At 38.5% G+C, this 11,745-nt stretch overlaps 2 protein-coding genes across 2 annotated transcripts in view; both read right to left on the bottom strand.

Annotated features, from left to right (window-relative positions):
- The window catches only part of LOC107096272 (aminopeptidase N-like), a 25,871-nt gene extending 23,769 nt beyond the window's left edge, over positions 1–2,102 (bottom strand). Inside the window, exon 1 of the mRNA XM_015392853.1 lies at positions 931–2,102. Coding sequence (XP_015248339.1) covers positions 931–1,667 — 737 coding nt within the window. The 5' untranslated portion in view covers positions 1,668–2,102. The remainder of the gene's footprint in view (positions 1–930) is intronic.
- A 4,840-nt stretch (positions 2,103–6,942) lies between these two features.
- Positions 6,943–11,745, bottom strand: part of LOC107096274 — an 8,781-nt gene continuing 3,978 nt past the window's right edge. The window contains exons 2-3 of the mRNA XM_015392855.1: positions 10,250–10,875; positions 6,943–8,388 (exon numbers count right to left, since the gene is read on the bottom strand). Coding sequence (XP_015248341.1) covers positions 7,801–8,388; positions 10,250–10,780 — 1,119 coding nt within the window. The 5' untranslated portion in view covers positions 10,781–10,875 and the 3' untranslated portion in view covers positions 6,943–7,800. The remainder of the gene's footprint in view (positions 8,389–10,249; positions 10,876–11,745) is intronic.

Here is an 11,745-nt window from a genome sequence, read left to right as displayed (position 1 = left end):
CTGCGTTTGCCAGAGCCTTTGTTTTACGTCTATGGATGACTTTCAACTGAAAAACAGCCTTCATGTCTGGTTCATCGAAACATGGAAATATTTGTCTTGCTCCTGTTGGTTCCAAATCTGTGGCTGCAAGGAATCTATGAACAAAAAATATGACCAAGCTGTGTTAAAATCAGCAGGCACACACATACAAAAAGAGAAACAAACAGAGATGCATTTTACATCATACTGAGATACTTGGCTGAAGTCTAAAACCAATCAGACAAAATGTCAACTTTTTACTCCCAGATTTAAGGCTGTTTTGTATTTTATTGATATTAAATAAAATAAGAATATAAAACATGTAGAATAAAATAAATGTGGACTGATATTTTAAGGTTATTTAGTTTTGAGATCTCCTAAAAACCTCAGTCAATTGTCACATTTCTCTGATCACTATATTTTAGTAATAATTCCACTTTAACATAATTTGTTTCTGTTCTGCCATTTCAGTTCCATTATGATTTTAGGGAAAAAAAGATTGAGTAGAAGAAGCCTTAGTGCTTTTAACAGCAGTTTAAGTAATATTTAACATCCATTTTCAATAAAGTATTAAAAAAATAATTAGTCACATTCATCATTTTAGCAGAAAAATTATGATTGAATAATAGATACTGTCTTTTCAGTAAAATTCCTGTGTATGATAAACTAAATAAGAAAAATGACATTCTACCCTTTAACTGGTTTACTATCTTGAAATCTCTGTTTTGTCAAAACATGAAATCAATTCAGGAAAACATACATTTTTTGAGTTGAACTCTTAAAATAATGTTTTTGTTTTTCTTTGTTTCTCCCTTTAGATGTTTTTCATTCTACCTCCTCCTGTTCTGTCCATGTAGTTTATCAGTCAGAAAAGTCTAAAAGGTGTTATACAGATTGTTTAAGAGTACTTACCTTTCCTCTATGGTTACATTTTCAGCCTCGGTGTTAAATTCAGCATATCTGCTTACATAAAATGCATCAAGATATTCCGATATTTCTCCCTTAAACGCCAGAAATAAACTGTAGTTCCCGTTCCTCTTAAAGAAGTTTTCTATTTGAATCACCAAGAAGTCAGTACCATTTTCCTGGTGTGTGAGTGAGATGACTTTCATCTCCTTCTTTGTGTCTTTATTAATTACGCGTGGAGAGGAAACCTTCAGCCCAAGGCTGTGGAGGAAGATGACGTCTGTGTTTTGGTGACACTGGAAGTGCACAGTGGAGTTTCCATGGAAGTGCAGCGTCTGGTTTGGGGTCGTTACATTCACCTCTTCCACGATTCTGGTGTAGAGGTCAACCTGGATGGTGATCTCATACCTTTCAGGAATCAGGTACCTTGGTAGACGCCAACTCGTCGGCAGCGGTGCCATTGTAGGTGGTATTATTGTTGGAGGCGGTGTCATTTTCATATCATCTGTCTGAACCTTAAAAGCGATTATCATGGAGATCATCCCACCGATGGCAGAAATCGTCAGGATGGCTAAGGCGATGGCGAAGCCCATGGACAAGCTGGATTTTCGTGGCATTTTGGAAGCTTCTTCCGACCCGTCCTGAAGGTTCCTTTGCTTGACAGCTGGAGACGAGTCTCTGAGCAGGTCGACCTGCAAACTAGGCCAACTGATCTGAAGGCATTGACATAACCCCTTTCTCATAAACAGGGCTGGGCCTTAGAAATTATAGGTGTGCGATGGATTAAGCATTAACCTGGGCACTGCCAAAGGAGCAAAGAGTAAGTGTTGGAGTGTGAAGAGGGCGATGTTCATTGTAGATAGTCAAGCAGTTCTCTCTCTCTCTCTCACACACATCTGGAGGCGGTCACTTGGTTCTTCCCACTAATGCATGGGTTAGGTAAACCTCAGGGAAGGCTGCAGTTTCCTAACCATCACACTTTCCTTGCTTTTTCCTATTTTTAAGTGCAACATGAAAAGCAAAAAATAAACATCACCAAATTAAAAAACAAAACAACAAAAATTAGCAGCTTCTTTTCACAGCAGGAGTCCAGGAGATTCTGTATCCTACCTTTGATCCTTACAAGGGTTTCCATCCACAGGTTTATAAAGATAAAGGGTCCGTTAGGAAGCTCTGTGAGATTAACAAAGTCTGTGCAAACAAGAGGCGAACGAGGGATGGACATCTGTGGGGGGCAGGATGCAAGAGGTGGAGTGCAGCAGAAAAAAAAAAGGTTCATCTTCGTGGAGTCTCGGTCATCAGCGAGGCTCCCTGCGCCCAAATTCCTCACATCAAGAGAGGAAAATCAGGGAAGCTTATGGTCAAACTGGGAAAAGGTGGTTTGTTTCTAAAGAAAACAGATGTGCCCCTTTGATTCAGAGAGTTTTAGAGAAATACAGCCGTGACTTCAGGGTAAGAGCTAAGAACACATTTTAGATCTGTTTCAGGTTATATCACAGTGCTGCCAACAATTATTGGCTGATATTTGGAATTAATCTCACACCTGCAAACATGGTTCATAGAGATAAAATGATTGAGCTCTAGTCCAAAAGACGGGTCCTTACAGCTTTGGACGCAATACCGGCAGGTAAGGGTTTCAAATAGGCAGAAATTATTCCTTTATATCAGAGGTGTCAAGTAACGAAGTGCAAATACTTTGTTACTGTACTTAAGTACACTTTTTAGGTATCTATACTTTACTCCATTACTTATTTATCTTCCTACTTCTTACTTCTACTCATTACATTTTCACACAAGTATCTGTACTTTCTATTCCTTACATTTTTAAAAGAAAGGTTACTCGTTACACTTGGCTTCTGTTTAATGTTTTTAAATATTTATTTCACGTCATGTGCTCCATCCAGACATGGGCAATGTGGAGTCAACAAGTCATCTCCATGTCATGTGTTTGTTCTACTCAGCCAATTAACCAGGTGAGTCCAATCTGCACAGGTTAATTCACGGTGAAGATTGGACTCACCTGCTTCAGTGGCTGGGTAGAACAAATACATGACATGGAGATGACTTGTTGACTCCACATTGCCCATGTCTGGCGCCATCCAATGCAGGTTATTGGCTCCACCCACATCTAGTGAAAACTAGATGTGGGTGGATGAGTCATAGAATGCAAACACTCATTGGTTAGCTAAAGGAAATCATCAGAAGCAAGCAGGTGTTCTTCAAACTGCTAACGTGAATTGTCTATGCCATGCTACAATGTGGGATTCAGAAAAAGATGTTGAAATGTCTGAAAGGTCGGACACAGGCGAGAGAGTATCGGGAGACGGAGACCAACAAGACCTCCCTCATCCTTGGCCCTATCTCAGAGAAGTTTTAGAAATAGTCGAAAAATTTTGCTTTTAGCTCATATAGCGGCATCTGGCTGTTTTTTTAAAGGTTATACGTTGTGTTATAATTTTATACTTTAAGTAGTTTTTAGAGCACATACTTTCTCACTTTTATTGAGTAAAGAGGTCAAGTTGATACTTCAACTTTTACCAGTGTTTTTAAACTGCAGATTCTATACTTCTACTTAAGTAACAGATGTGTGTACTTTTGGAACCACTGCTTTATATGAATGCAAGGGGATTTTTTCCCCACTTATTTATCCAGAACAATTATAATTCAGCATCAAATGATGCTTTTTGCATTTATGTGGAGGAAAACAGGACTGAAGCACCAAATCATCCCCTTATAAGGCCACCACCATGCTGAATGTAAATACGGGCATTTTTCTTAAATGCTGTGTTGGTTTTATGCCAGATATATTAGGAGGCAAAACCTCTGAATAATTTACACTTTTGTCTGATTAAACTTTTTTTTTTGGGACATTAAAATTAGCTGTTCTACTAAGTCATTTTAAAATGTTCTCTATTTATTTATCTTGATGCAAAACAAAATAATGTCCCCCAGAAAACTGAAGAAATCAGTAAGTAGGAAAAAAAATATTTTTTCCAGCACCGTATATATGTGTGAAAAAAATGTTGTTGGTTAATTTGGATGCGTTTAACAAAACTTTGGCCTGTTATGCATTCAGGCCTGAAGTAAAAATTCCAATAAAGTAAAAGAAAATACAAAAACAACAACAAACAAAACCAAAATAAAAGCTTAAGTCAGTCTTTTTTTTATTTGGACAACTGGACCAGATGTTACAACATCTGAGTAATTGTCATTGCCTCCAGGTCGCATGGAAGCGATTTCATTCCCGGAACAAAGCTCTTATAGCAAATCATTCAGTCCGTTTAAAGTGACGCTGGTGCACTTAAGCTGAGCTGGGAAAAGAAACCACAATGGAGCAGAAGAGAAAAGTATCAAGCAATTCTCAAACACCTTGAAATACACATAAGCCCACTTTCTTTCTTTTTTTTCTTTTTACACTATGCAACAGTAAACAGAAATCTGCAGGACAAAATCTTTGACAACTGAGACCTCTGCTGATCCAGAAGGAAACTGCAGATGCTATTGATTGAATTTCTCTGCAGGCAGTCTTAAAAAGCTGGAATTTTTTTTCGGTCTTCTCCATATAAAATATTCTGTGAAGGCAACATCAATGTGCAAAAAGTCTGCAAAAATCAAGAGGAGCAGGAGTTCTTCACTCAAACATTGTAAAAATGACTGTTTCAAAACATTGATGGCTCCCTTTGCTGAAGGAGGACGACAAACACAACAGATGGAAAAGAAGCACCGGCAATTTGAACAATGTGGTTCAGCACTGGAATTAAGTCTCATTCTGCATTCCTGGTCGGCTGTGATTGGAATTATACCAGCTTAACAGCGAGTAATTTACCCAGCAGCTGAGTCAGAGAACAGAAACACAGTTTTCAGCTCAATGAAAGAGCTGCAGTTCGTCTGCTCTACATTAGATTTCAGCTTTAGATCAAAATCTCAGTTTCAACATAAACCAATATTTAGTTTTAAATATCCACTGCATATCTAACTTTTACATAATCTCTCGTGCAAATAACATTAGTTCAGTTCTATTGTACAGTACACGTCATGATTAAAGGGGGAGATGATACCAAGAAAATTAGGCAAAATATTTCAGAGAAATTTTGGTTGCTTTTCCTTTGAAAAAGAAGCAAATTTAAGTTTAAAAAAAGAAAAATATAGAAATGATCTTCATTTTCAAATTCATTATTTGTTCTCCATGAAATAATATGAGCAGCTTAATTCAAGCCTGAAAAAAAACAGGAAAATAAAGTTTATTAGGAATGCAAAACTATGGGAATAAGAGAAAAATTGTAATAAAAGAAAAAAAAAGAAATATATATTTAGGATTAAAACTAAAACTAGACATTATGTCATCAAGGCTTATTTTCAATGCTTTTCTTTACAATCAGAATTTAGATTTTTAGGGCGTATCAGAGGCCAATTAGGATTTCAGGATGAAAACAGATAAACAACAAAGAGACTTTGGGTCATTTTGTCAACGACTGAAAGTCAAAATAAAAAACACTGACTGCTATTCTGTTCAAAAAACTTTGATCCACAAATCTATAAATATATGTGTTAAATAGCAAAACTAAAGCTGTGAGCTTATGAGTCATATCCTGTGCATAGGGTGTCTTAAACACAACGGAAGGTAGTTCCTCACTGGGCAGTTTGATAACAGTTTATATTATTGTTTAAATCACACATAAACTAACTTTGGAAAAACTTTATTCAAATATAAATATGAATAACTTTAAATTGCGTATCCCGCTCTCCGAAGTGTCGTTACTTTGGCATCTAAACTATTTCCTGTTTTTTAAAAGTTTTCAATTCTGATTTCAAAGAATCTGGAGGCCAAACTAACAAAGTAAAAGCCTCCAGTTGATTATGACTGAGTCTGCTTGTTTGGAGAAGATGTCTTTAACTCTTGATTTAATTGTGCAAAAATTAAATGGGATCGATTAAGAAAACTGAAGGATATACATCTGCACTGCTCAAGAAATGAAAATATAAAGAAGCACTCTAATAACATCCTAGCTCTGATAAGTCGATATTGTCACTGAATACTTTGCTCTGTGCAGAGTTGTATGTACTGAAAACAAAATCACACAATAATCATCTGGAAATCTAGTTTATTAATAAGTGGAGGTCTGGATTTGGATTCAAACACTAAATCAAAAAACACTACAGGCTGATCCAGCTTTGATGTAATGTTTTTAAACAGGTCAAAAAGGCTCAGTATCGTGTGGCCTCCATATGCCTGTGTCCTCCCTACAATGCATGGGCATGCTCCTGATGAGGTGGTGGATGGTCTCCTAAGGGATCTCCTCCCAGACCTGGACTAAAGCATCTGCCAACTCCATGAATGTGGTGCAACATGATGTCGGTGGATGGATCGAGACATCATATTCCAGATGTGCTCAATCGGATTCAGGTCTGTGGAACTGTCAGGCCAGTCCATAGCTTCAATGCCTTCATCTTGCAGGAATTGCTGACACACTCCAGCCACATGAGATCTAGCATTGTCCTGCATAGGAGGAACCCAGGGCCAACCGCACCGGCATATGGTCTCACAAGGGGTCTGAGGATCTCATCTCAGTACCTAATGGCAGTCATACTACACATGGAGCGCTGTGCTGCCCTGCAAAGAAATTCCACCCTAAACCATTACTGACCCACTGCCAAACCAGTCATACTGAAGGATGTTACAGGCAGCAGATCAATCCCCAAACAGTCTCCAGACTCTGTCACACCTGACACATCTGATCAGTGTGAACCTGCTTTCATCTATGAATTTGCCAATCCTGTTGTTATCTGGCAAATGCTAAGCATGCTGGATTATGTTGGGCTGTGAGCACAACCTCCATCTGCGGACCTCGGCCCTCATACCATCCTCGTGGAGTCTGTTTCTAACAGTTTACTGAGAAGTGTTCTGTGGTCCCCACCAGCAAAACCACTCCTTTATTGAGTGCATCTTGATAATTGACAATATTTCCACCTGTTGTCTATTCCATGTGTACATCAGCAATGAAAATGACTGTTAGTAAGTGTTGCTCCCTTTATTTTTTGAGCAGTGGATATTTATACATCAGCTCATAATTTAAAGATTTTCCTTTTCCTATATTAATGGATTTGGAATGAAGTCCGGAGAGCTTTTTTACTTCCTCGTTTAATTCTTTTTTGTCTTAATGTTCCAGTCTAAAATATAAATCTTTATCAATAGCTCATGCTGTTTTAGACGCCGAACAAAACCAGTTAAAATAAAAATTTGTTAAAATGTTTGGATTATTTTCTCCCAAAGCCTTTATTTCCCTACAATCCATAGGAAAAGTGAAGTCAATGATGATAACGCCAACAATTATCTGTAGGGATTGTTATTTCAAGATTAGAGCACCAGCTTTAATTTTTACATTTAGGGATTTCATTTGGATGTAGCCGGATTACAATCTTATTATTTTTCTTTAAATATGCAACTGAAATCAGAACGCATTAATTCATATAGTTTCATTTTGATACAGAGGAAAAAAAAAATTTCCCCCAAATATTTTGCCTTCATTCTCTGTTGTTTCTTATATTCATAAGAACAACACATTTTAACAACTTAAAGGTGAGATTATGCTTTAAATGATGTCCCGATCCACATCATGTGGCTCTTTTTTTCCTGACCAGTGCAACAGAGTACGATCAGCAAGAAGCAGCTTTGCTTTTTGCAGATCTTTAAAGAAATGTTTACAAACCCCATGTGCATCATTGCCTCGTTTCAGTGAGTTTTCCTGCAGACAAATCGAATATTTCATCTGTGGAAATAAGCAACATCGGTGTCCCTTTGTGGATTCAGCTTTGTTGCGATAATAGTCATAATGTCAAGTAAAAGCAGCGCTCTGCTGTTTGGTCTCAGTTAGCAGACTACCACAGCCAGCTGTCCAGATGCTGCATACAGTAACAGGACTGTTCCAGGATGGTCTTTAGCTCCCCGTAGCTCTTCTCCCTCCAGGTAGGAAGGAGCCTCTCATTGTTCAGAGCCTGAAGCTTCGGCGTCCCCTGCTGGAGGACGTTGAACAGACAAGGCCAGCGGCTCTGGATCCTGAGCCTCGTCCTCCGGTCCAGAGTAATACCTCGAACTATCTTCTTCGCCCTGAGCTCTCTCAGAGCCGGCAGCTTCAGGCAGGAGAAAACCAAACCTCTGCTGGGCGACACGTCCAGAAACTCCAGAGACTCCGACTCCAATGTGTAAGAGATCCCCAGGTTCCTCAGCGGCACCAGGATGTGCAAAGTCAGCGACTTTAGGTTGGGCAGGGACTTGGTGAGCGTCTGCAGCGTGGAGGGGGTCACGAGTTTGAAGACCCAGAAGTACTTCAGCTCGAGGATCCGAAGCTGCTGGAACTGAGTTAGCAGGGACACGGAGAGATCGGACCAGTCGAAGTGGAGACGCATCTTGGAGATTCGTGGGCAGCTGTGGGTGAGTTTACCAAGTAGCTCCTGAAAGCTGGTCACCTGCAAAACCAGAGAAAACAAGATGGTTCCTGCCATGAGTTCAGGGAGTCTGAGAGCAAAGCGACCACTGCCATTAGTGACAGTCTTATGTCGCACTTTGAGGCACATTTTAGGACAGCAGCTTTTAGCGATCATCGGAAAGGATCTGATATTCAGAAGCCAGTGTGACAGCTGCTGCGACCTACGCTGCTGATCAATAATAATGGAGCTGCAGCCTAAGACGCCCCACATTATGATCAGAAAGGCCTGATCTGTCCAGGATCTTTTATGAGTCACAGAAGAGATGCATGAACAAAAACCAGCAGCCAGATTATCACATATTTATAGGGAAATCATAGCAGTAACCATGGAAACTTCTAATCAATGAGCAGCTTAATGAATGTAGTTAGGATAATAGCTGCCTTGAACTATAAACATAAAATAAAAATAAAAATTAATGAGTGTGTTGTAAACACAACAAGGTTTAAAAGGACATCAATTTATCAATTATGAGTATCATTTAAAAAGATGCAGGAACTTTTATACAGAGATGATTTTGGAGCCTGAGAGGAGTCCCATTAATAAAAATGGCAAAGTAGAGCTAATGGGCTTTGGATTTCTGAATCGGAGATCCTGTCCCGTTAGCTCTGATCAGAGCAAACAAATCCATCCACCACAGCAGCAAACCTCACTGTTTTCATATTGAAACCAATTTTCAAAATGCAGATTAATTTGGGCAGGATTAAAAAAAAAGAAAAAAATTCCCTGATTATTTATTTTCTCTTTTAATAAAGATTATTTGTTGTGCGCCAAAAAAACGACTTTTGATCAAACATTTTCATCCTAAGAAACTAATTCATTATTAGACCGTTTGTTATTGAGATTATTTGATTGTTGTTATACTTTGCAAGATAGGACTACTTTTACTTTTTAAATTGCTGATATAATATCATCCTTAGAGGTGAAACATTATACCTAAAATCAAACTAAAATTTCATATTTCTTCTGATATCTAGTAGGAAAAATTTGGATCTCATGCCAATATGCTGTTAAAGTTGCTTTCCTCTTAATTTGGGCAAGTAAATAAGATGGAAAGAGTAATTTACCCCTTAAAAATATACAATTAGACATTACACACTAGAAATAAAATATTTATTTCCTCTTTTTAATGTAGATCCTGTTATTTTAATGGAAAACTGTCTAACTTACCTGCTCAAGTGAAGGAATAATACACTTAATTCAAGAAAACATTGACTTACTACAAAAAAAAAAAAAAAAAAAAAATATATTTATATATATATATATATTTTTCTTTTTTTTAGCGAACAGTGATCTACCATCTTCCCACATCTAATTTGATGTTTTATCAAAGAATTTAATTCCATGTTGCATTATGTGACATAATATAGTCTGTTAAAAAGCCAAAAATCGCCCAGTATAAGAAGGAGATTAAGCTTGTAAGTATTTCTCTTTGTTATGTTTATTTCGTCGGTAAGTCATAGATTGAGCTACTGATCCAGTTGTTTTGTTTACCTTCCTTGTTCTACGTAACCATAGAAAGCTCTCGTTTCCATGTTTAGCTGTGTCTCTTTACCAGACAAAGCCACCAATGGAGCCATCGCTGCAATTACGTTTTCTTAGTCTTTATTTTTTCCTATCATTATAAAAGTATCTCAGGGTTAAAGCAGCGTCAGCTGGAACGGTTAAAGGCAGAGCGTGATCATATCAGCTGGCTCTCTACCCTTTAATTGAACGGTGCTTTCCTGCCATTAAGGTTTTGTTTTCTTGTAGAAAATCTCTGATCTTTTGTGTTCAGCTGTTTCACTACTCTGCATTCAGCATCTGATGGAGCTAAAATCATTTCAGCATAACAGCAGATTACCTGGTCCATCTTGGTTATGCTGTCTTGATGTGAACTGGAGCTGGAGTGAACCCGCAGGTCCAACGGCTCAAAGAGGGTAAAGGTCCAATTGAGGTCCAGATGGCTGAGGTCCCTGCAGTGGACGTTATCCAGCAGGTGGCTCAGGAGCTCGCTCCACTTATTGCAGCGGTCTCCGAGATCAAAGCTGGCCTTTAGCGTGAGCAGGCTGGCCCGCCTGGAGATCAGATGGTGGGTGTAATGGTGAACCCAGGACTTCCAACGCTCAAACTCTCGGTTAGAAACCAGCAGCCCCTCCTGACCAAGATGGAAGACACCCCGACGAGAGTAGTCAGCGACCCGCCACAGCTTCCAGGATCGGACCAGGCAGCTCCAGCTCAGGCAAACCAGAGCGCAGCTGCATTTGTCCACCTCGTTCAGGAAGGACAAGACGTGAAGCTGGCACTCCACTGGTAGAGAGTTGAAGGGGAAGAAGTCATCACCCGCTTTACGCCTGCTGCTGACCGGGACGAGAAGTTTCTTCTGTGGCGACATTTTCAACAGCTGACCAAAGGCTGGCGTTTACTGGTGGAGGTCAGAATCTCCACCGCGAGGTTTTGTGGTCTGTATTTTCCATAAATATTTCTGTTCTGAAAACAACAAAGGCAGGAAAATACAATCAAACCATAATAACTTTGACTATGTGTGCAGTAAAAATAAGACCTTTAACAAGAGCCAAATGGCACAGAAAAAGCATAGACACAGAAATGAAAGAAAATCTATCTAAAATAAACAATGGAATCAGCAAAACTCCCTTTATTTCATGTAATAAGAAAATAACACATATAAGCTGATATATTCACAGCATTTATATGTGTTAACTGTGATGATTATGGCTTAAAGCTAATGGGAGGCATATTAATTGCAAGCTTGAATATCAAATAAGATTAATAAACAGTATTACTTTTAACAATGTTGGACTACTGAGAAGTGTATGTATATAATGTACAGGATATACACTTTATATCTGGTTCAGCCCAGGGTGCAGACCAGGAAGCAGAGTCATATTTTAACTTACCTCTCTGTAACTGTTCTATTGTTGCCCACATGTTGCTCTAAAATCAAATAGATTAGAAAAAAGTTCTGATCCAGGAGGAGTAATTCATGATAATCTAATTAAAATTTGAATGGCTCCAGTTAAGACAATAAGTTAAAATAATGAAATGTGGTTTATTAAAGATCTCCCTCTTCAAAGAGATTCTTAATTACTTTATTCGTTATAATCAACTTGATTTGTGTTGTCTTACAGGAACCTGTCTGCAACAAGAGGATCATGTGAGCATAAATGAGGCAACTGTCTCCAGCTATTCAAAGGTTCATATTCCCAGACATTCATGGGCAAGGAGGAGGAGTAGCACCAATCCTTCAGTCTGACTTATTGATTACTCCAAAGCCAGTTAATACTTAAAATTATTTTGAACATGTAACCCTTAGTTTGACTCATCCAAATTGTAAAGCAA

This window comes from Cyprinodon variegatus, unplaced genomic scaffold (genome assembly GCF_000732505.1).
Source record: "Cyprinodon variegatus isolate N-32 unplaced genomic scaffold, C_variegatus-1.0 Scaffold610, whole genome shotgun sequence".
Taxonomy (NCBI): Eukaryota; Metazoa; Chordata; class Actinopteri; order Cyprinodontiformes; family Cyprinodontidae; genus Cyprinodon; species Cyprinodon variegatus.
The sequence above is the reverse complement of the archived record's forward strand: the minus strand, read 5'-3'. Positions and strand labels throughout refer to the sequence as shown.